General features: G+C 39.4%; 1 protein-coding gene across 1 annotated transcript in view; it reads right to left on the bottom strand.

Moving 5' to 3' along the window:
* EXT2 (exostosin glycosyltransferase 2) overlaps window positions 1-26,342 on the bottom strand; it is a 155,138-nt gene that overhangs the window by 62,109 nt on the left and 66,687 nt on the right. The window contains exon 8 of the mRNA XM_004387643.1: window positions 16,669-16,800. Coding sequence (XP_004387700.1) covers window positions 16,669-16,800 — 132 coding nt within the window. The remainder of the gene's footprint in view (window positions 1-16,668; window positions 16,801-26,342) is intronic.

The raw sequence follows: 26,342 nt of genomic DNA, 5'->3' as shown, positions 1-26,342 counted from the left end.
TTTTTGTTTTTTTTTTTAAGTGACATGATTAGCTTTTCTGTTTCTTTTGAAACTCTCCTTTTTTTTTTTTAAATTCCTGAATATTGTTGTATTGATAAAGTAAGATGGCTACCTTTATGTCCTATTCCAAAAGGTCAAAAGTAGGAAATGCTGACCTGCAACTAGGCTTCTGTGCCAATTGCTTTTTCCCTCCTCAAACGTAATACGATTTGCCTCTGGAGCACAGTGACAAAGTGGAGAAAGGCAGCTTTAATTGGGTTGTATGCCTTCACACAGACACTCCACTCCACTAGGATAAGGTCAACAAACTAACCCCCAGAGAAAAAAAAACTTACTGGGGAGGGACATTTCAAAAAACGGCATTTAGTCACCTCTGAAATACCTTTAAGAACTGACCTCCTGCTGGCTGACCGAAGAGAGTGTCTACAGTCTGGGACCTCTTGACCCCACTTTCTGCAGGAAATCAAGCCAATTTAAACCTCCATAATTTACTCAAGACTCTGACTTCTGCCAGGGAAAAGGCAAACAATGCTGGCAATTAACCCTGTTGCCTGATTAAATCTCCATTATGGCAAAGTAAGACATAAAACCAGGCACCCAGCAAAAAAGACCTTAAAAAAAGGCAGAGCCCACCTACTGTAGCTACACCTTGGGAATCCTGGCTATCAATGCAATTTTGTAATACACTCAATGAAACTTTTCACCCAAAGATGGGAAAAGATACCAACAGGAGAAGTGTGTATCAGTCTGACAAAGTACTGGCATTTGGCCAAAATGCCTTGTTCATCTCTCACCCAACCTCTCACTCTTCACTTCTCACTCTTACAGCAAATATTCATTATAGAAGCTTCAGTAAGAAATCCTAGACTGTAAAACTGCAATCACATAAAAGTAATCCATAATAGCCCCGTTAACTGTCAGGGCACAATGCCAGTTTTTGAAAAGTGGTGTATGAGCTAGTAGTGTGCAGACAGACTAGTGAGAGGGAGTCATGGGTTCAGGTTTCAGGATGCCCTGAAAGAAAGGCCTTGAGAGACAAAGCTTAAAGTCAACGACCAGTTCAAAGGGGTTTTCTTCTTCAAGAAAGATTCAAACTCAAGCCACAAATTGTGCCTTTGGCAATCTCACACAAAGGAAGTTGTCTGGGCTCCTCCTGCAATCCTGTTTTACTTTCTTTTAGTTGAAAGGTCATGGTAGCCCTATATGAGCCTAACCAAAACCATTCTAACCAAGGTTACTATACAGAAAACACAGAAAGGTGAAGAGCAAATGGCTTTTGTGGGTCAGTCTCAAACGTACTTGCTAGAGGGAGTTGGGAATTGTAAAAATCAAAAGCTCAGAAAACCACGTTTCATTACCAAGTAAAGAATTCTTTCGACCTCAACCAAACCAAATTTCAGCACAGGAGAAATCAAGGTACAATGCAAGATGATTCAAAATTTAATTCCCATTACTCACCATATCAGAGATTTTTTTTTATGTCACTATGTATAACTTCAAGGAGGATGGCGGCGCAGTGGTTAAGCGCTTGGCTGCTAATCGAAAGGTTGGTAGTTTGAACCTACCAGCCACTCCTCGGGAGAAAGATGTATCACTCTGCTTCCATAAAGATTACAGCCTTGGAAACCCCATAAGGAAGTTCTACTCTGTCCTATAAAGTCGCTAAGAGCCGGAATCGACTCGAAGGCAACGGATTTGGTTTAGTTTTGTATAATTTCACATGAAAATGGGAGACTTAAACAGGTATTTGAGTCAATTCATATTTGATTTAAATGAAGGTAGTTAGCCTGAGCAGAAAACTGAGAAGTCAGAGAAGAAAGGAAGAGAGGAGAGGACAGGCCTGTTATACAGAAGCTTTTGAGCCCCTAGTAATTGAGCAGCTTTACCTATTCCCTACCTTGATAGAAAGGGCAGTTTTCTTGGTTGTTTTGAAGTTATCAACCCTTACCTCAATGTGGTTTCAATTATGAATTACCAGACTAAAAGGGGAAAAAAGCTTTGATTTATTCTTTTTTGCTTCAATTATGCATGATGTGTTTCCACTGAAGACTTTGAAAAGTATTTCATCATGCCTCTCATCCTGAAGTGGTCAAAGGGCAAAACCAAAAGGAATTAACCCTTTTGTTTCTCCTCTAGGTTCAAAAAGACTCCCTATCAATGGATATAGGCCAAGGCCTTAGAAGCCAACAAAGCAATGAATGGGTTAAGCATTAGTATCGTATTACTAACGCGCATAAGGGTGGTGTCCCTTGTCCAAAATGGTGAGATGATATTTATGTTAATGGTTACTGGGAGATTTGAAAGGGGCAATCAGTAATATGGCCCATGTTTCCTTAACCATTAAACCTCTACAGCCCCAATTGGCCACAGCACAGCACTCTGCCAGGCATGTGCTGACTTGGGAAACAGGAGAATTATAGAGACCTAAAGATGTTTTCAAACAGGGTCTCTGAAAGCAAGGGAGAAAAGACTTGAGGACAGTCTGAAGTACACCTGCTACACCACATCTTTAATTCCGTTCATTCACAAATAACAACCGATAGTTCTATAAAACAAGAGTAACACCGAAGGTCAAATCTCACTGATGCACATTAAAAAGATACATGAAAGATGAAGAAACTCAAAGGCTAGAAATACCCTTAGTGTTTCAGACTCAACTGAGATAGTAAATTATCAACTTAAAATCCCTGCAACCTCTTTACAGTAGTTTGTTGAAAAATAAGTTTTTCGTATTGGTGGAGATGGAACGCATCTAACCACATTTGAGTGAGCTGACGTGACAGGTACTGTGATTCTCTGACGTCCGAAAAAACTGAACCACAAGAGATCAACTCCAGGTCATAAACAGCAGGTCAAATATTTCCACTATAAGCCTTAGGGTGCTCTGTCTTTTCCTCCTGTTTTTAAGATTTTCTCCTTTTTCTTTGGTATACTGCAGTTTTATTATCTAGCTGTGAATTTATTTTTAATTATCCTGCTTGTGGTTTGTTGGCCTTCCTGGATCTGAGGCCTAGTGTCACTCAACAATTGCGGAAAATTTTCAGCTATTATCCTTTCAAAAGGGCCTCCTTCTATGCTTCTTCTCTTCTCTGGAACTCTTAATTAGACATATGTTAAAACTTGTTCCTCTGTTCTGCATATCACTTAACTATTCCTTCATATTACCCATTTCTTTGTAGCTTTGGACTGTATTCTTAACAATTTCTTTGAATCTAATAATACTAATATCTGAAATCCTTGCAAGTCTGTTTCTGCTGGTTCTCACTCATGTTGTTGCCTTAGTTCTTTATGGTTTTGTGATTTTTGACTGCGAACTACTCATTTTCCTTGTAAGAATTCTTTGAGACCTGGATTGAAGATGAGTTTATTTTGGCTTCTGCGGGTCATTTGGCACCCTATCAACTCAGGGCCCCTTTTCAATTGAACTACCCTCTTAAGATTTATTTGGACCACAAACAATGTGAGGGCTGGCATATAATTATATTCTCAGCAGCAGAGTCAAGACAAATAGGTTTACTTCTTCACCTTTTCACTGAAAATACAGTCTTTTAGGGTCCTGGCTTCATTCAGGAAGTTCTTGTTAGAGTCCCCAACTTAGACAGGCCACAGGCTTTAAATTCTATCCTCTCATCCCCTACTGCACACAGCCATCAGACAGAAGCTCCAGGTCACCAGGTTCTGAAGAATCTCCACAGTAAAAGCTGGCTTTGGCTCTCACTCACCTCCCAGGATAGCTAGTTTCACTTTGTTTGAGGGGTCAGCAAATATCTTACTTTCATGCCAGCTTAGTGATAGGTTAAAATTGCCTTACTACATTTCATTCAGTAGTTTAGTTTTCAGTTGAGAAGGTCAGTTCAGTGTATATAAGCCATCCTAAAGCCAGTAACAGAAGTCTTCTATATTTCCATTGTCAACCTAATTATGTGCCATCGTGTTTCCTACTTAATTTGGGGCCAAGTTTGTTTACAAGATAAAGACAATTATTATGAAAATATGGCAATATATTACAACAGATGGACCGATGGACTGAGACTCTCTGCATTAAGCAAGTCTGCATTCTTCTTCAGACTTCCATTTCCTTATTTACAAAATGGGTTAATAAGAAGGTGAGTTTTGAAACAGACAAGTCTCACTTTCTTCATCTTTAAGAATAGAGCTAACAGAATGTTACTCTTGGAGTTGTAAAGATCAAACAACAGAAAATGCATAATAGAGTCTATTTGATTACAAAGAACTACCTTCAGTAAATTTTAACTTTCCCTTCCAAACCCAAAAAACCAAATCCCCTGCTGCTGAATTGATCCCAACCCATAGCGACTTTATAGGACAAAGCAGAACTGCCCCATAGGGTTTCCAAGGCTGTAATCTTCACGGAAGCAGACTGCCACATCTTTCTCCCTTAGAGGGACTGGTGTGTTTGAGCTGCCAACCTTTTGGTTAGCAGCCGAGCGCTTAACCACTGTGTCACCAGGGCTCCTTTTTCCCTCCAGTTCTAAATTTTATGGTTCCATGTGATAAAGCATTATACTAGCAGCCTTATCATTAACACCACTTTATTTTTTTGTAGCACTACACCATGTACAAAATGCTTTCACCTATATTATTTCATTAAATTCTCTTTAAAAGCCCGTGAAATAAATATTATTCCCATTTTACAGACAAGAGTAATGAATTTCAAAGAGATAAGAAACCTACATAAGGTCAAGCTAACTCGTCTGATTTCAAAATGTCCTTTTCAATGGCCTTGATGATGTTCTTCAGTAATCAGTTACTAATTGTTAAACTATTCTTCTGAACAATATTAGTATTTTTCATAAACCCAATCCTACAGATGAATAAATTGAGGCAAAGAGAGATTTGGTAAGTAATTTCAAGTCACTCAGAGCATCACCAGGAAAGAAAGGATTAAAGTCTGCAGTTCAGGAATTTCTGGGCTGTTAGTTAGCTTACTGAAGGCTCACAGGGCAAACCCATTTGAATGCCTCTCTGAAAATTCCAGTCCTTAACTGAGTTTTAGCTACTTACTTTTTTTTTTTTTTAAATATAGCATTGAAATTCAGATTTGGCTAAATGCCCATCCTTCTTCTATGATGCCATACAATTATCAAGAAGAGCAGGAACGGTTGCACTGATTGCTTTTCAGATAGCAAAGGAAAAAGTTGACATTTCATCCTCTTCTTGCTTGGAAAGGAAGCCAATTGTTTATAAAAACCCTTGCCTGGCTGCCGTCTCCATCAGTGGGATGGACAGAAGCCAGTTAAATGGCTCAAAATATAGGCCATATTAAAAGAACTTGGAATGAGGAAAGAGGAGGTTCCATATGCTGATACTTTTAATAATTCATGAGTTATATCAGCCCACAAGTAATAAATTTTACTAAATATATCTATGGCAAGATGGCTTAAGATACTGCATAATCAATTAAATGGGTGACTACAACAAAGTACAGGCAAAGATGGCACATCATTGATTGTATTGGTTTATAATTTGATATATTAAAAATAATAGTGCAGCTGTTTAATCACGTAAAGGATCTGGACTACTCTTAGAAAATGGTCTTCCAACACACAATCATCATCCCTGGATCTGTTACTTCTTAAGTGTGTTGAAAACATGCTTCAATTAACAAACGAGTAACTTACTTGATTCAAACAAATAAGGCTGATGAATAACCCAAAGTTTTCAAGAATGTTAACAGTGGCTTCAACTACTACTTCTCATGAGAGGTAGAACAAATTTACAATTCCATCTGTCTATGCCATGCTTGAAATGCTCTGGCAGTTTGAAAGAGAGGTTCGTTCTCTGACCTGGGCATAAAAATGTCTGCTGGCAGCCCACTGACTGTATTATAGAGGTCAGCTATGGTATGGAGGAAGACTCCACCAGCTTAGTAAATAGAAACTCTAGGGAATGATTAAATTACAGCTTGCTGCATCCAAGCTCAAAACACCAAGACAGTATGACCAAGAAAACCAAAGTTCTTTATAGATTTTAGCTGATAGGAGTGTAACCCATACCAAAACCAAACCCATCGCCGTCAAGTCGATTCCAATTCATAGTGACCCTATAGGACAGACTAGAACTGCCCCACAGGGTTTCCAAGGAGTGGCTGGTGGATTCGAACTGATGACCTTTTGGTTAGCAACCAAGCTCTTAACCACTGCACCACCAGGGACCCTAGGGATGTACCACCACTGCTTAAAGTTGATACTATGGTTGTCATTTCTTACCTCTTATTTTCTCTGGAATTTCAGTAAGATGTATATTTTGTCTAACATGTTTTCTCTCTGCTTCTGTCTTAAAAAAAAAAAAGCCATGAACCCACAAGAGCAAAAATAACAAGCAGGAGACAACAGACATGAGAATTCAACAAATTTTTGGAAGGTAAAACAGATGTAGCCTTCATTTTCAAAATCCTCTCACTAGAAAACACATAAAAATGTAAGATGAAATATAACAAAAATTATTTTAAATGTACAGCTGAGGTCACAGAAAAAGGGAAGACCTAGGGGCCAAAGATGAAGAGAAAACTGCAAGCCAGAGCTGAAAGCACAGAAGCCGACTGGCACTGTGGTACCTTGGGGAGGGTGGGGGTTGCTGTTGGGTTTAGTAATGTAGGGGTTTTGGTTTTAATGCTCATTGTGGAAGAAGAGATATGGTTTCGGGACCAGGAAGTGAGGGAGCTGGAAGTGAGACCTGCACATAACGCCGGAATCCTTGAAGGCCTGCAACAACCAGTTAGTTAAAGGGTGGACCAGAAAAGTTCACCCACTAGTACATGAAGGCAACGATAAACATTTGTCATTCTCAACCTGAGCTTAGGTTGGAGGTGGGGAGTTGGAAAGAACCTCCCTTGGGAACTTTTAATAGCAGCCAGCTTGCATGCAGGCTGGGGGTTTTAATGATCTCTTCCTGTACAGTATGGAAACCCCCAACTAAGATATTAATGAAAAAGGTGGTTTATATTTACATATCTCTATGATACCCCTGAAACACCTGAAAGAAGCAAAAACAAACAAACAAACTCTCTGAAGGAGTATCAACCCCTTAGGTTGCAAAGATTTCCACACAAAATCTCACTGAAGATGAACTCACATTCCAAAATTATAAAACATATGAGGAAGCAATAAAACAAAAGCAACAGGCAGTAGACAAACAGTAAGATTAGACTTATAAGAATAAATTCAGATAACTGGAAAATCAGAGAATATAAAACAAGTATCTGAAATGATCGATGACATAAAAGAAGGAATTTAAAAACAAGAAAAAAAAGCCACTATGAAAAAAAAGACCAGGCAGATTTGAAAAGTAATCTAATAAAAGTTTTAGAAATAATCATTGAAATTTGAATCTCAATGGATTGGTTAAAAAAAAAAAAAAAGAGTCATGGCAAAAGAAAACAGGCAGAAAGTTGTGAGAAAATTATCCAGCATGAAGCACAGAGAGATAAAAATGTGGCAAACATGAGGAAAGAACCAACTGAGAGACATAAGGTCAGAATTAAACAGGTCTAACATATATGCCTGATAGGGTTCCAGAAGGAGAGATTAGTATGATCAGTAATATTCAAAAAGAAAATGACTGAGAATTTTCTCAAACTGATTAAAGACATAAATCCTTAGGTTAAAGAAAAAAAAATTATTCTCAAAATCAGATAAGAGAAATGTACACTTTAAAATGGCAAATTTCATGCTATATGTAGTTTACCACAATAAAATTACAAAAAAAAAAAGAAAGCCAATGGCAAATGGGGATTAGAACATCACCATTTGGCAATCATCGTAGCAACTGAATCAGGCAAGAATAATCAATGGATGCTAAAGCTAATGGGTGAAAGTTTGAGGAGTAACAGATATTTACATAGTCTCAAAGTATTTCCCACAAGACACATACTGAGAAGAAAAATAGAACTTTATAGCAGAGAAAGCCAGCAGATACCAGTGATCAAAGTTATCATGCAAGTAAGGACATCATGTAATGGGACATCAGTAAGATACACTGAGAAGAACACATCACTTTTGTGATATTCCTACCCAAAAGTGAATTTGTCCAAAATAATTTGAATCTCATCATTTATAATCAGACAAATCCAAATCAAAGGACATCTTATAAAATAATTGACCTGTTCTCTTAAAAAATGTCAATAGCATGCAAGACAAAAAGACAGAGAAATTGTTCTAGACTAAAGTATACTAAAAACATGACAACTGAATGCATGACCTGAGACTTTCTTGTGCTCTAATGGACATTATTAGGATAATTGGCAAAATCTAAAAAAGATCTGTAGTTTATATACTAATACTGTATCAATGTTTATTTCCTGATGATTTTGATAATTATACATGATTCTGCAGGAGAAGTATTTAAAGTGAAAGTACATCATGTTTGCAACTTCTCAAATGGTTCACAAAAACCATATTAGCCCCTCTCTACTATGGTCTAGGATACCCATGGTAAGGACTTGATTGACCCAATCATCTTAACAACATTCCTGAGTTCGTCTTTTTTTAAATTCCTTACATAGTCTCTCCATCCAGATCTGGATTACTATGCCCTAGTCCTTTCCATCTTCTACTTGACCATCAGAATCAGCCAAGTTCTTTGTTTGGGGTCCCACTTCAAGATTTATGGATCTTCACATTCCTGTATCTCTCCATCCATAGATGCAGCTCAGCTTTCTTTATTTCTTGGCTGCTGATGACCCGAGATTGCGTGGAAGTGACTACAGATACTCCATAACCCAAACGGAAAGGCTACTCAAGGAAAGATTTAGAATTTAGGGTAATATACTATAAAAAATCCTTGCAACTGGACCAATAAGCAACATCATGATAAATGGAGAAAAGACTGAAGTTGTCAAGGATTTCATTTTACTTGGATCTGCAATCAACACCCATGGAAGCAGCAGTCAGGAAATCAAAAGATGTGTTGCAATGGGCAAATCTGCTGTAAAAGACCTCTTTAAAGTGCTGAAACGCAAAGATGCCACCTTGAAGACTAAGGTGCGCCTGACCTAAGCCATGGTGTTTTCGATCGCCTCCTATGCATGTGAAAGCTGGATAATGAATAAGGAAGACCAAAGAAGAACTGATGCCTTTGAATTGTGGTGTTGGCGAAAAATACTGAATATACCATGGATTGCCAAAAGAACAAACAAATCTGTCTTGGAAGATGTACAACCAGAATGCTCCTTAGAAGCAAGGATGGCATGACTACATCTCACATACTTTGGACATGTTATCAGGAGGGATCAGTCCCTGGAGAAGGACATCATGCTTGGTAAAGTAGAGGGTCAGCGAAAAAGAAGAACCTCAACAAGACAGATTGACACAGTGGCTGCAACAATGGGTGCAAGCATAACAACAACTGTGAGGATGGTGCAGGACCAGGCAGTGTTTCGTTCTGTTGCACACAGGGTCGCTATGAGTTGGAAGCGACTCGATAGCACCTAACAACAAAATACTGGATCACTTGTGCAGATGTGTCCCTTATCTACAAAAACAATAGACTTCAAAAAGTCTGTTGTTGTTAGTTGCCTCAAGTTGGGCCCCAACGCTTGGCGACCCCACATGTTGTAGAGTAGACTGCCCCACAGAGTTTTCTTGGCTGCAATTTTTACGGACATAGTTTGCCAAGCCTTTCTTTTGTGGAGCTGCTGGCTGGATTCAAACTGTCAACCTTTAGGTTAGTAGTCAATCAAAAACCACTTGTACCACTCAGGCTCCTTCAAAAAGCTTAAATTTACTTAAAATTCAAGCTAAAAATCTTAAATTCCATACATATTTTAGTCATATCTAGGCAGTGAGAGGGAGAAGGGGAGAATAAGCAAAGACGGCCTCCTGGGGGGCAGGGCAGGTTTTCAAATTCCAGAGAAACATTCCACAACCTGGAAGTTAAAGGGGCTGAGTTGAGTTAAACAGACTGTTAACATGGTATCTTTTCAACTAGAGTGCTGCTTCATGCATCTGAGCTGGCGCTTCTTCAGCCTGCAGAGTGATTTACTGCCTGTTAGTGTTTACAGCTGAGTGATCTTTTCAGCTGCTTGCAAACCGCAACCTTTGTGAGCGAGGGCCACCATCTGGACATCTAAGTACAGGCAGCTCTGAGGTCCTCATGTAGCGAGACAGATGTAGTCTGACCCAATCTCTGTACACTGCCTGGAATACAGCAGGCACTCAATAGATACCTGATGAAAATGCCCTAAACAATCTAAAAATTCAATGTGGTCCCAATAGAAATACAAACAGGATTATTTGAGGGAACCTGACAGAGAAATCAATGTTCAGCTGAAAAAATACACCCGTGAATGATCATTTTTCACCTAGTAGAAGAGCAAAGATTAAAATGCTCAGAATTGCTGAGTTATAGGAAGTCCAGATAAGTATGTAATCCTTGACTGAGGCTTTGATGATAGCTAAGCTGTCACTCGGCAAGATTTCATAGGAACAAACTCTTGTTTTTCAACTTCATTCTTATGCTAGGCAGTACAACCCATTGGATTAAGTCACTTCCCCATTTTTTCTCATCAATGTCCATGGGGATCCCTACTCCTTCCCCTCTCTGCTCTAGGTCTGATACGGTCAATGCAGAAAAGAAAAACAAATCTGGAGTATCGTCATTAGTGTTATCTATAACAGCAAATTTAAAAAAGCTAAGTGTTTATTAAAAGGGACTGGGTAAATAAATTTATGACATATTGATATGATGGAATATAATCTTTCAATCACATTGTAGAAAAATAACAGGAAAATATTCCTCTCTACAACATGATTTTAAGGACAATATTACATTTAGTTTTAAAAAATTATCAGTGAAGGAAATGGTCTGGCTGGCACATGCCAGGAATCCAAACATTCCATCCTTGGCCTGGTCCATTCCCGAATCATGTCTAATGCTCACTTGAATAAAGCATCCCCTTTCCACCCATAAGCCTCAGTATCTGTCCTGCATATTCTCACATCTGGCAGAGAACCAAAGGTAAGGCAGGGAAGGGTGTCTGAAGAGATCCCCAGCTACACAGGCTCGGCCCAGGTGTAGGGATGTAGGTCTGCCAAGAGGCAAGGCTAGAAATGACACTAACGTTAGAAGTGATACAGGAGTGGAGGATACCAGGAGATGATAAAGACTTGCTGATATCTGCAAATAGGAGAGAGAAAGAAAAACAATGAGAGACTGGAAAGGCAGTAAAACACAAGCAGCCTTGACATGAGGAGCTAAGAAAATTAATGACAAAAACATAAGTTGACTCCTCATAAGGAGCCTTAACTTGGTGAGAAATTCCTTTCAAAAAGATTTAAAACAAAGGGCCAATCTCTGCAATCCAGATAGATCTGCTACCTTAAATTTATGATCAGGAATGACTATCAAACTTCTTTAAATTCCAAGGGTGTGGCACAATGCAGATAATGTAATCTGCTTCATACTTGGTTACAGATGAAAATGGCAATCTCGGATGACATGAACATTTGATTCGTGCAAGGCCACCCCTCTCTGTCTTCCTAAACCACACTTGTAGGCCTCTTTGACATTACACTGTGGCAGCTGCCTATGGCCAGAATAGGACATTCTACCCTCACCGCTTCCTCTCCAGGCTGTGCAGGCTCAGTGTACGGCTGGAAGCCCTGACAGCGTATCTTTGAACAAAACAGACCATCCCTTGATTTATCCACACTTACTCCCACCTCCGGGTTTCTGATACTGTAAATTTGATAGAATCTAGAAGGGAGACTCCCCTGCAGGTTGGGCTCATAGCAGTCTCATCTAAAGTAGGTTAAATATTTCTCAAAGGGAAGGGAAAAGTTAACTATTAATAAATCATTGCTACTCAGGCCTCCTGTCAGTTGCTTTCACTGAAGCCAGCAGAAATGTACAATCTACTGCATTAAATCAGGGTTCTCAGCACCTGCGCTCTTAAAGATGTGATAAGCACCAAATTATTCCAAAAAGGATTATTTAAGGAAGCATTAAAAAAAAAATACAGGATATATTTTCCAATTGTCTATCTAGCTTTACACTTCTTATGTTCTTTCTTAAGTTAACAGAGTCAGCAACTTGGCCATTCGTCCTAAACTAAAACACATCTATTTCAAAACTGCAAAATTTCCTGCTCTATTTTCTCCTAATCTATATGTACTCTTATGAAAGACAGAGAACCAAATTTCTAAACACTTGTTAAACTTTTCTTAGAGCTTTATAGAAAAGTACAGAGTAAAATCCACTATGTACACAGTTTCTGGCTGGGTCATGGCCGCCCACCTGCATGAATTCTCCTGCAGAGAACAGAGGTGGTACTCTTCGTTTCTAACTTGTACCATTTGCTTGAACAGTGGTAACGTTTTAGCCCAGAGGGGCTTAATGGCTCCCATGTAACTCCATAGGGAATTCAAGATAATCTGAATTTAGAAGATCTGGTTCTTGCTTGTTTATACAACTTACCAATTATATGACCTTAGACAGATCATTAGGCACTGGGGGTCTCATTATATCTGCTTTTACAGATGAGAAAGAATCTATTACTTCTCCCATGTTCCCAACAGAGCGAGGGTCAAATAAAACATCAGATATGAAATGATGTGAAAGCTGGACAGCCCTACACAAATGGAAGGAGCTGGTAAGAAGATTCCATCTAGCCCATCTGACACATTGGCATGTGAAGGGGCCTTTGATGGCTCTGGTTCTGGGATCCCAGTCTTCCTGCCTCCCTCCCTCCTTCCTTCCTTTATATATCAAGGGTCTCCTGCCTAAATCAAATTGTCCTAGGTATTATGAGGAATACCAAGACAAAACAGGAATGCCCTTAAGGTGCTCAAAACTTTACAGAAAATCATACTTCTCTACATGTTAAGCAATAAGAAAGAAACACAGATAATATGCTATGAGCACTAGGAGGAGGAAAAAAATCACTTCCTGCTAAGGGGGTCTGGGAAAACCTCACGGAGAAAGGGGTATCTGAGCAGGCCACTGAAGTCTGGCTAAATGTAAGCATTTGGAGATGATGGTGAAGAAAGGCATCCCAGTCAAAGGGCCAACAGTCAAAGGCACAGAGGAGGAAGAGCATGGAGCACACACAGAAAGGAAGAAGCTGTGTTGCAGGAAACCAGGAGCTTTTTGAGAGGGAAAGAAGGAAATAATGCTAGAAAGGTAGACTGGAGCCAGACTGCGGAAGGCCCTGCAGTCAGACTGAGTTTGGACTTCAGTATCATTTTTACCTCTGACCCTTGTGCCCTCCAATTCCCTGCATGAATAAACTATAACATATATCTCAGAGTCTTCTGAAGCTTCTCCCTTGATCCTCAGCTAGAATTGTCGATTTTCTTCCCAAACAGTGCTCAAATTTGGCCTCTATTAATTCTCACCTGGATTCCTGAAATAGTCTCCTGCCTTCAGTCTTCTCCCACTGACTCATTCTCCACATTGATGTCAGACGGATCCAAAATGCAAACCCCACCACATTAATTGCTTGCTTAAAAACGCTTCAGTGATTTCCTATTGTTGGTATTGTTACGTGCTGTCTAACGGATTCCGACTCCTGACGACCCTGGAAGATAGAGTAGAACCACCCCGTAGGGTTTCCTAGGCTATAATCTTTCCGGGAGCAGGTCGCCAGGTCTGTCTCCTGTGGAGTGGCTGGTAGATTCCAACAGCTGACCTTTTGGTTTGCAGCCAAGCACTTAACCATTGCGCCACCAGGGCTCCTTTTGATTTCCTATTACCTGCAGATAAAACTCTGACACCTTATGTAAGATACAGGGCGCTTTGTGATCCAGGCCCTGGCCAGGGTTCATTTTCTGCCTCTCCCTCATGAGCCTCCTTCACTCCTGCCACACTGAACTCCTTAAAGTTCCTCAAATCACCACACTTCTTGTCCCTTTGTACCTTTGAATTTGGAGTTCCTTCTGGATGGAAACTAACTGCCCCTTTTCTCTGACTAGTTAGTACCTACCCTTCTCTTTTAAGATTCAGATCATCATTTAACAGATCAGGAAGTACTAGGCAATATAATTAGACAAAAGAAAAAAAAAATAAAAAGTACAAATATTGGAAAAAGGAAGCAAAATTAGTACCTGTAGAAATGATTGTATATCTGGAAAACACATGAGAATCAACTTAAAAAAACATATGAAACAACTAAAGAATTCAGTAAGAGTGGTTACAAAATCAACATATTAAAACCAATAATGTGTCTATATGAATGGCTATTGTTGTTGTTGGTTGCTGTCAAGTTGATATTGACTCATGTGTAGCCAGTTAGAAACTCTAATTCAAGAAAGTACTGCTTTATCAGAGCACAAGAAGGCAAAATATCTTAAGATTAAATTTATCAGGACATGTGAAGGACCTACGTAGAGAAAACTTTAAAAATTCTACAGTTACTTCCAGATAGCAAGACCCAACACAATGGAACTCCTTAAGGGCATGGATCTTTCTCTGCCTTGTTCACTGATGCATTCTGGGTACACTGCCTGGAACACAGTAGGCACTCAATAAATATCTGATGAACAAACAAATGCCTAAAACAATCTAAAAATTCAATGTGATCCCAATCAAAATACAAACAGGATTACTTGGGGGAACCTGACAAAGACAACAACATTGAATTAAAAAAATACACACATGAAAGATCATTTCTTACCTAACAGGTGAGCAAAGATTAAAATACTCAGGGTTACTGAGAGCATGGAGAACCAGAATATCGACAATTTTATTTGTAAGACTATAAGTTAGTATAATATTTTGAAAAGGCAATTTGTTAACATCTATCAATATGTGAAATGTATATTTCCTTTAATTAAGCAATTCTACAATTATGACTTAATTCTCATACATTTATGTGTAAGCATAAATGAAAGAGATCCCTTGTAGTACTACTTCAGAACAGAAAATAAATAAAAGCAATCTAAATGTCTCTCAGTAATAATTTGTTACACACACGAGGCACGTGCTTCTTAGTTCAATCAAGTATATGAGACCACGTGGGCAACACCTGCCCAAAAGCAGAGCCAGAAGGCAGGAACGGACAGGAAACTTGGATGAATGAACACAGGGAACTCAGAGTAGAAAGGGGAAGAGTGCTGACACATTGCAGGGATTGCAACCAATGCGACAAAACAATTTGTGTATAAATTTTTAGATGAAAAACTAATTTTCTCTGTAAACTTTCACCTCAAGCACAATAAAATAATACTAATCTGTTATATAAGGTACATTCATGCAATGGAATACTATACAGCTATCCTAAAAACTAAAGAAGAACAATAACGAAATGGAACTATGTCCAAGATGTAATGTCAAATGTAAAAAGGCAAGTGCAGAGCAATAAGTATAAATGATATGATCCCATTAGTGTTTTAAAACTATATTTATGCTTATATGTGAATAGAAACACTTTGCAAGGTTATCTCTGGGTAATGGATTCAAGGAAAGAGATGAAGAAAAAAAAACTTAACCTTGAGCAGAAAAGAAAGGTGTTTGTTGCTATTTTGTTTGTTTTTACCATAAGCATATGTTTATTTCCTCTCAGGCATTCCTTTTTTCAGGAAGTATTCTGACCCCTCCCAGAGAGGAGAGATGCCCCTCCTCTCTACTCCCATGGCACTCTGTATACCACACTATTATAGAACCTCTCATGCAACTGTTGCCTGACTTGGCGGCTTTCCAAATTAGAAGTGAGCTCCCTGGAGGGCAGGGACTGTCTTCTTTTTCTGTATTCCCAGCACCCAGCAGGGCACTTGGCCATAGCAAGGAAAGAAGAAACAGAGGAAGGAGGGTGGGAGGTTCACTGCATGACTTCAAGCAGAGGCCTGGAAGATCAGTCCTACATGAAGATTAACCAGTGGCAGAATGGTGCACCCATCAGAGACGGGAGAGTCGGCTGAAAAGGAGGACTGGCCAGAATACAGAGACGATTAGAATGAAGAATGGAGAAAACTCTTACGTTAAAAAGTAGAGGGTTGTGAGCTGGGGCATGCAGGTATGTTCAAGAGCAGCTAGGAAGCAATAACTGCCAGCCCAGAGCTTCAGGCATTTCCAGGGAGAAAGAAGGCACAGCTGGAAGTCACTGTCACAGTCCCTACAGTGCCTTGTGATTCCTTCAAGCGAAGAAGTAGCTTCTGCTTACCTCGTCTCTCCGCTGGAAATACCCACAGGCCTCAGCCACAGTCTTGAGCAGATGACTACAGCAATCCATAGTGGCTCTACATCACTTTTGCTTCTTATTTGCCTCACAGGGTGTTAGAAATGTTAATAGAAATAATGTTCGCAAACGACACAGCACAGCCCCTGGCAGAGAGTAAGCACTCAAAATATAAGCTATTATGATTAAGTTGCTTATAGAACTTTTCCAAGAGTTCTAAGTACTACCAAGGCAAAAGTCATCAGGAAGTCTTTGATTTCCAACAAGACCCACGCTTTCCCATTTATCGCTGCAATAAATAAACACACTGTCATCCTAAGCACATTTAAAACAAACTAAAAGCTAGTGCTTCCGTCTTTCTTACTTTTATCATCACTTGAAAACTAAGCTGGCCTCATCAGGCCCCAAGTATAAAAAGTACACTCTCAGCTTAGAAAGCAACAACTTAAAAACCTCTACAACTGTAGTGCATGTTCCTCTGTTCCATGCTGACAGCTGGACCATGCCTCACATGGCTAGCACTGGAATTCACTTACCACAGCAGGAGGGTCATTCCACTCTTCGTAGGAGATGGCAGCATATGGATAGATCCGGTCATTGATAATCTGCAGGGTGGCCAGGGCAATGGCTTTAACTGACTGGAAGTATGCTTCCCAGAACCACTGTGCCTATAAAGAAAGCAAGATTAAATGAGCAACTGCAAGAGAGTGGAAGAACTTGATGTTCTATCACAATCAACCTTTCCAAAGAGGGGAATGCCTTGGGCAAATGCTCCCCTGCTGTTCACACCAGCTCCAGCATACATGTGCATCTATCAGATGCAGTCAAAGTGGAATGTGAGCGGGTGAAATGCATAGTGGATTCAATTTAGATACAAGAGAAACTATGTGATAATGAAAATATGACTGGATTACATAAATTCATAGTCCTTTTGTTTTTCAGAGACACAGTAAAATGCACACAGCTCAATGAACTTTTACATATGTAATACTTTTATAGGCACTACCCAGACAAAGATATAGAACATTCCAGCATCCCAAGGACTCCCTCATGCCATGTCCCAGTCAGTACCTCACCCCTCTAAGAGTATCTATCATTATTCTGACTTCTAACATGCTTACTCTTGAATTTTACATAAATGGAATCAAACAGTATTTACTCTTTTGTGTCTGATTTTTTTTGCTCAGCACTATGCATGTAAGATTTATCCACACTGTTGTATGCAGCAGCAATTTGTTCTCTTATATGGCTGTGTATATCCCATTACCGTATTTTTATGCAAATAACACGTCTTCTACGTTTGTTTGCTAACTGTCCCCTCCCTCTGTGAGGTATTTTTGTAAGTAAGCTGTGCTAATTTTTTTGAAAGCAACGTGTAAAAAAAAAAGGCATAGCAGCGCTTATGAAAATACCTCACGGGGGGAGGGCACAGTAGGCAAACAATGTAGTAGGTATGCATTATTTGTGTAAAAATACAGTATAAGAATATACCACAGTATCCATACATTCTATCTGGATAGACATTTGGGATATTACCAGTGTTTAATAATTAGGACTACAACTGCTATGAACATTAGTGTATATGTCTCCTGGTGGATATATGCACTCATTTCTCTTGGCTATTGTAAAGTCAGGGTCAATTCTAGCGACTTCTGTTGACTATGCAAATTGTGCAAACAAGTCCAGGGAGACTAAGATCACCCATTTATGATGTCAAATTGTGTGGTGGATAACAAATCCCATGCCACATGCCAGCTATGTCCTATGGAAATCTCAGCTTCCCTTCCCTGTTCAGTTCATACCCCAGCTGCTCACAGAGCCCTTCTCTCTCGTCCCCAGCCACCCAAGACCAAAAAAAAAAATAGGATATAAATGAAGAGACACATAGGGTAAGGTCTGGGAGGTACTTCCATGTTCCAAGGGGATGCACTACCTTCCTGAGAGCAGATGTTCACTCTTACCAACCAGGAAGCTCTCTGAGCCTCCATCTTATAAAACTTTTATTGGCCTCACCACATGGCCATGACAGATTACATCATGCATTGTGAGGCTTAGTCGGCCTTAGGTCCCCAGGTGGTCCCTCTTGCGCTGGTCAGCCCCCAACTCATTAGCCTCAGGTATTGGTATGGCTCTCAGGAACCAAGACCAAAGGCCAAATGGCTTTCTGCAAGGAGATTCCACACCTCATACAGAGTCACAACTCTAACCTATGATTCCTAAATCTAAATTCAGACCTTTTTCCAGCATATTCTAGAATGTCAACAGTACAAGCACTATAAGTTTTAGGACATGGGCATCTTTCAAGAAACTGAAATGTAAAAATTGACAAAGAAGTACATACAAACCTATACATACTGAATATCTACTTCCTTTTCTTTGTATGTTCTTTTATTGTAAGACAGACTCAAATTAAACCATCCTCAAACTCAATTATTCCAAAGCTTTATGCTCACATTTAATCACAGTGGAGACAGCAGCTTTGGGGTTTATAATAAACAATAATTGGTAACAAATCCACCTATAATACCAGCCAGAGGCACAACTGTTGAACACAGCTTCTAATTTAAGATGTCTCAAATCATCTAACTTTGTCCACCAAATTGCAATTTACTCGGAAAGGAAGCAAGCTTTGCCAATAATCATAGCTCAAGTGTCTCAGCCTGGGGTTAAGTGAACTTCCCAGGCTTAACTGTTTCTGCAGGACCACTCTAACACCTTGAAGTGTTCAGAAGGCATTATGATTTACAGCCCTTCTAGGACACAGTGTCAGCCACTTGTTGGCTGAGAGGAATGGGATTTCAGCTATGCTGGCAATATACGAAAGCACCACTGTTATCATCAAGAGAGCAAATGCAAATGGCTTATTATGGTTTCTTCTTTTCTAAAACATGGGCCACGTTTATCTTTATCTGAAAAGTCTGACTGAGGGATTCTTCAGCAACAATGCAAATTCCCTAGTCACTCTAAATTGTGGAAGCTACACAGTTGAACAGTTGAGTCACAAATGAATTGGTCCTACTAATATAACCTTGAACAAAGCATTTAACCTTTCTTGGTTAAACAGATACTACCACAATTTTATAAAGCATGCATATTTCAAAGCATAAGCACTACAAACTTCATATGCAGCTTTCAAATATTATAAAGCTCCTGGAGGGCAGGGGCTAGGCCAGCTTAATAAATTGTGTACTTGGCAAACTATCATAAGTACGCACTTCAAACTGAAATTGCTACTCAGTTTATGCATCAATTAAATGTGATTAATTTCTTTGATTTTCCATAATGTGAAGCCAACAGGACTAGCACTAACAAGTGTTTAAGGGCAGGCAGTGTACTATAGTGGAAAGATCACTGGCTATAAAGCTAAGTAGTCTTGTGCACTTTTAAATTACTTAACCTCTGTGTTTTCTGAATCTATAACATAGAGATCATACTATCTATCTCACGGGGCTGAGGAGATTCATTGAGATGAGGTTTATAAAGCTTCTCTGTGCTAGTGCAGAACAGGCAATCAGCAAATGTTAGCTCCCTCCTCAACACTGACATCCAACACTTAGGGTCTTTGTCACTTATATTAGAATACATTCAACTCTTGGTAGCTCTGTTTAGGGGTGGGAATGGGGGAAGGGAAGAGGAGGGAGGATGAAATGGGATCCCAATGTTACATTCTCCATTCCTCTCAATTCCTGGAGACAGGGAAGACAACCAGCTGGTCAAAGAATACAGTTGGAAATAATACAAATACGTCAAAGTGGAAATGTGAGAGAACCTTACACTGAGAAGTACAGCAATCAATAACATGTCCCTTCTAGCTTAATCTCTTAGCTTCTGAGGAAGAGGACAGGACCACTCTGGGAACTCCATGAGAGTAAAAAATGTCTGGTTTTGTTCGCCACTCAACTCCCAGCATCTAGCACAGAGCCTGGCAAAGAGAAGGCTGTCAAATGTGTGTTGAAAGAACGAATCCATCTAACAGAACTCCCTCACAGGCTCCAGGTGGCATAGGCACCAGCAGCATCCCACGGAACTTTTACAAATCTTCTAACAGTGCAACAAAGATTATATGATAGTCCAAATTACCCTAAAGTGGTCCAAGAGCATTTACATCCAAAAGTACAACACTGGCTCTCCAATGCCCTTTAATGAATGAGTCAACTGTAGATTTCCCTTTAATTAGAACCTCCTGAATGTGACCCAGGTCAAAGGGCTTCAGTATGGTATATTAAGGGATTTTTCTAAGGAAAATCACAAAACAAAACAATAAACCAGCCAGCTATGCTTTTGTCCCGATTTCCAATTGGTAATGCTGTCCAAACACCTGACAATGACATATAACTGTGGATCATCACTTCCTCAAACACTACTCTATTTCCCCTCCCCAATCCACTGGTTGGTCAAACATTAAAAAGTTCACTTCTGTGTCCTTCTTTTCATGCAAGATTTAAGTGTGTCAATGATAGTAGTATGTGGTTACATGAAAGTGATCTTTGGCACTTAATACTTCTGGAGCAGTTCCATCATTTACTTGTTTCTTTCTAATGCTCCTATGACAATGAACTGCTTCATAATCAGTATTTGGCAGTATTTGTTTTGTTGTGTTTTCAAAATTTTCTCTTAAATTATGTAAATACCCTGTTAATGACTGGTAGAGATCTGTGCATGTCTTTAAATTTATTTCTGAATCTTGGAAAGCTTGACTCATCTGACGAAAATGCTGCAATGTATTATTCCACATAACCAACATAATTACATATTCTAGTGTTTGCAAAAAAAAAAAAAAAATTCACTTCTGTTTAAGAAGCAGAAAGCCACAAGAGAACATGGAACCCACTACAACAACGAGAAAAAGCTACCAGCTAATCTGCAGACATCAGAAGTTTTCTTGGGCTCAGCAGAGAGCTAAGGTTGTTCGGCAATCAGGTGAACCAAATTTCAAAGGGTGACAAGCCCCTCCAAGAAAGGATGGGATATACAAATTATTTCACCTGTGGGAGAGCACAGGAAGAAGAGGTGGCTGCCATAAAAGCAGATATGACAAAAACAGATACATTTTAACTAATTCTTAAAACTGAGTGGGGGTTGGAAGTACAGTTTGGAAGCCTCAGGCACAAGGGGAGTCCTCATTCATTTGCAAGCTCTTTTTTCCTGGATGCTCCCAAGAAAGACTGGGGCAGGGGAGGAGACCGGAGAGAGTCCCTCTCAGAGGCATAGTCCCTGCACACTTCTTGGACTCTTCTCTCATTCAAAGCAAAAGCCGTAAACTGCTCATCCCAATTACTGACTAGATTCAGCCAATCTCCCACACTAACATCCTGACAGAGAAGAGGTATGCCCATTTCTGGGTATGAATGAGATTTACCTCAATCTCTTCTGTTTTTAAACACACAGTGTTCATCATTCAATCAAAATTTACAAGAGACAAACAAACAAAACAGAGAAAAACATTCCAATGTCAAGAGATAAGGCTATCAATACAACCAGAGACAAAGATGACCCACATACACAGGTCAAAGAGCTTCAGTATGGTATATTAAGGTTACATAATCAGTATGTTGTAATTAGGGCCCTGGTGTTGCAGTGGTTAAAAGCTCAGGCTGCTAACCAAAAGGCTGGGAGTTCAAATCCACCAGTCGCTCCTTGGAAATCCTGTGGGGTGGTTCTACTACATCCTATAGGGTCGCTATGAATCAGAATCGACTCGACAGCAATGGGTTTGGTTTTTTTTTTTTTTTTTTTGGTTAATCAGTATGTCAAAGAATTTAGTGAAAAAGGTAGAAACCTTTATGAACATATGGGGATTTTCAGCAGAGATGAAAACTATAAAAAAGAGCCAAGTGAAAATGCTAGAAATAAAAAGCATGATATCATAAGTGAAGAATTCCTTTGACAGGCTTATCAGCACATTAGACACAGCAGAGGAAAGAATTAGTGGACTTAAAGCTAAAACAATAGAAATTATCCAAATTGAAACGCAAAAAGAAAAAAAGAGTGGCGGGGGAGAGGGACAGAACAGAGCATTCAAGAACTATAGGACAATATCAAATGTTCTAACATACCTGTAACTGGAATCCCAGAAGAGAGAGAAACATAAACAAGCATACAGTAGGAGATAAAATGACTAAGAACTTTCCAAAATTAAAGACAACAAAACACAGACCCAAGAAACTCAAAGAATCAAAGCAGGATAAAGAAAGCATTCACCTCAAGAAGTTTAAGAAATAGTTGTACTGTTAAAAATACGAAAGTACTTTCTCCCTCTGAGCAAACTAGGGGGTTGAAGAGATCTGAGCTATAGGAAATTTTCACTTAGCACACTAATATTGACAGAACCATTTATTTCAGGTGAAAGGCTAGAAAATACTTCCACACCTCATGTATTTATTTTTCAAAGCTGTTTGAAGATGAATCTGAAACCTTTCAGAGGGATTCCAAGCCATTCCAAATGCATGTACCAAAGACTCATTACCTCCTTTTCACGTGTTTGCTTTTACAAAATAGAACCAAAAAGCATTCCTAACTTTCCAAAGCCTGCTGTCTAACAGGCTCCTCAGTGTTACACTGGCTCTTCTTGTGACTACTCGCTGTAAAGGTGACAGCACAAGAGCAAAGAGCCCAATGTCCTTCATGGATAACCTCACAAAAGTCCAGAGGTAATAGACTCTAATAATCTCTATCTCATAGTTGGAAAAATTCAATGGTTTGAGGTCAAATTATAATCCAAGCATCCTTATTTCTAGTTGAAAATTACTGCAAGCAAGACTTTTTTGATTACTGTTTCACTTACTCCATTTTTATAAACATAAAAATTACATGTCCACTTACTTAAAGTTAGAGAGGGAAAGCAACAACAACAAAAACCCTCAGAGGCACTTCCCATGGGCTGAAGATTTCATAAACATGAACCACGCCCATGTTACCAGTTTTCCCACAGGAGTAGAAGTTCATAAACATTTGATACATTTTTATATAAGGATTTAAAAAGCAATAAATATAATTTATGTTCCTTTAACAGAAAAAAGGAATTTCTGAAGCAAAAAAAAGTTAATATACTAGGGATTTGTCAGCACATCATTTTCTTTTACTGAAAATATTTATTTTGTTAATTTAGTTACATTAAAAAATCCCTTATTACATAAAATATAAGAGCACCTTTAATCATTCCCTTATTCATGAAGCAATTTTATTGACCTTCTCCAAATAAATCCTCCACCTAAAAGTCTCTTACACCTCTGAAGGCATTTTCCCATCATCTAGCAGAGTTTTCCCAGCCCTATCACCTTCATCTCTCAATTAGGTGAACACGCCACGCTAGGAACCTACACGTCCCTACAAATGTCCCATAAATACTTGGCTGCTAACGAAAGGTCAATAGTTCGAATGCATCAGCCACTCCTTGAAAATTTTATGGGGCAGTTCTACTCTGTCCTATAGGTCACTATGAGTCGGAATCAACTCGACGGCAACGGGTTTGGTTTTTTTTTTCTGGTAGGGCAGTGGGTTTCTGTGGGTTCCCACAGCTTCTTTACACTGGGATCCTGCTGTTCCTCTACAGTGAGGCCATGTGCCTTGGAAAATTGGAACAGATTAAGACGATACATATAGGGTCACTGCGAGTCTGAATTGACTCGATGGCAACTGGTTTTGGGGCCCTGGTGGCACACTGGTTAAGTGCTACGGCTGCTAACCAAAAGGTCAGCAGTTCAAATCCACCAGCCAGTCCTTGGAAACACTATGGGGTAGTTCTACTCTGTCCTATAAGGTCGCTATGATTCAGAATCCACTCGACAGCAACATTTTTTTTTAAGAAGATACAACTCCATTCTCAATGCCACAACTAATTTTTCCCAGTAATAGCAACAGAGCAGGACAAGTAAGGACTCTATTTTAAGCCGTGTTGCTTCAGGGGAACAGCTGAGAGAGTCTTTTTAGATGCAGTTACCACCCAGGGCAGGATCCAATGTATCACACGTTAATGAACAAATTTTTGTTCTTCTCCTAGGATCTCATATACAGCCCAGTAATTCTTGCTAGGAATTAATCTCTCCTAGGATATAATCTCAATTTTAACTTGTCCCACTTTTCTATCCTTCTAAAAATACATCAGAATTTAGAATCCACAGTGGGCTTTATGCTGTCGTCGTTGTTACTGCTTTGCCTTTTTAAAAATAGCCTCATCCCAGTAGGCACAGAGGTAGTGAAAAAAAAATTCATCTTAATATTAGTAAACACAACTACTTTGTGCCATAATAAATGGACCCTTTTTTCCTCTTTCTTACCTTTCTCAGGACTGAGAACTTGCTCACAAACTTGGCTGGCTTCAGAGCACTTGTTCTTCTAAATCTAACTTTTTCCTCCTAGCATTTTTGTTGATCATCTCTTAACTTTCCCCATCTAAGACTACTTTCCTGGCCCTGAGATGAAGAAGGTTTTACATATTCTTCCGGGCTGTGTCTCCCTAGCATGCTCCAAAGATTTCTAAAGGACTCTCAACATCATCAGCAGCAGCTCCATCCCTGTAACAGAAGTTAAATATACAACAGTTTCCCCTTTGTGTAGATTAATCTCTAAGAGTTCTAGATCTTATTCTTACACCCAACACTATGAGTCACTCAAAGGTTAGAAAAACAAGCAAGTACATGGACCAGTACTCAAATTCTATTCTCAAACAGAGCTGGCTGGAGAACTCCCAAGGGCATACGTATATATATATGCACGTGTCATCCATTTTGAAGCAAAGCTTTCCTTCTGTTTATCTCCAGTCTGTGTTTACATTTATGGGGGTGAGTAAAGAATTAACATGCAATTAGTTGTACTTGTTGTTACCAGAAAAAATGGCTACAGAGAATATTCCTTAATAATCACAAAAACGTAAGGAAGAGGTCTGAATGGTGAAGTCCAAGGCAGTACTTTCTGATAGCAAAACAATGTACTCATTTTATAAGTTTATAAGAGCTTTTAATTAGACAAGGTGTTTTGTTTCAAGGGCCAGTGCATATTTACAAGTTCTTTACAGCTCACATAGCATCAGATTATACGGCTGATTTCTATACAGAGTTGAAAACCTGAGCTATCATCACAGAAAGGATACAGAGAACAGAGGAAGAACTAGAACATGTGACAAAGAGAGGCGAATGATGAACGGGGATTCCAAATTGCTTGCTTTGTCTAAGCCATGCAGTAGGGTTTAGACTGATAGAGGTAAATTAGTAAATGGGGAGAAAAGAGACAATGAAGGCAAGGAGAAGCAAGCTATAAACCATCTTCAACAAAGGAATATTCCAAAAGACTTGTTTCGGTGTAAAAGACAAACATCCCTGGAGAAAGGGTGACAGAAGTCAATTTAATTCTGACAGTTAATTTTGCTTCCAATACTTCTGGCCTCACATGATGAAGTCTCTGTGTCACCTTAGTTTTTTAAATAACTTGTGCCCTGGCTATTAACCAAGAAGAATCCATTGCTCTGAAAAACACACAATGAGGCGGGTAAGGCCATGATCTTATCTTGGCCAAGAAGACCAGATTTCTGTCGCTTAAAAAAATTTTTTTCTTAATCGTTCAACAGATTTTGTCTTTATTATAATTCACTACTAAATGAAGACATAATCAACCTGATTCTGAGGGCTAGGTCACATATATATGTGTGTATGTGTTGGGGCAGAGAAGGGAGGGTAGAAAGGCCTGGTGATCTACTTCCAAAGAATCAGCCATTAAAAACCCTGTGTAGGACAGTTCTACGCTGACACACACGGGGTGGCCATGAGTCGTAATGCACTTAACAGCAACTGGTTATAGGTGATAAGGAGCTGAGAATGTGGTTAGAAAAAAAACATTCCATTTACCTCAGAAGTGACCTCCACAATAGAAAGCAAAACCCTTTCTATTTCAATGAAGTCACTAAATAATAACTATTGTCTTCAGCTCTTGTAGCTTAGAGAGACATTCGCTGCTGCTGCTGTTGTGTATCACAGCAACCCTACAGGACTGAGTATGACTGTCCCATAGGGTTTTCTAGACTGTAATCCTTATGGGGGCAGAGCGCCAGGTCTTTTCTCCCATGGAGCAGCGGACGGGTTCGAACTGCCAACCTTTCAGTTAGCAGCCAGAAGCTTAACCATTGTGCCGCCAGGGCTTCTTGTAGAGACATTAAACCAAAAACGAAACCCAATGCCACTGAGTAGATTCCGACTCATAGTGATCCTATAGGACAGAG

The sequence above is a fragment of the Trichechus manatus genome, unplaced genomic scaffold (assembly GCF_000243295.1).
Source record: "Trichechus manatus latirostris isolate Lorelei unplaced genomic scaffold, TriManLat1.0 scaffold00191, whole genome shotgun sequence".
NCBI lineage: Eukaryota > Metazoa > Chordata > Mammalia > Sirenia > Trichechidae > Trichechus > Trichechus manatus.
The sequence above is the reverse complement of the archived record's forward strand: the minus strand, read 5'-3'. Positions and strand labels throughout refer to the sequence as shown.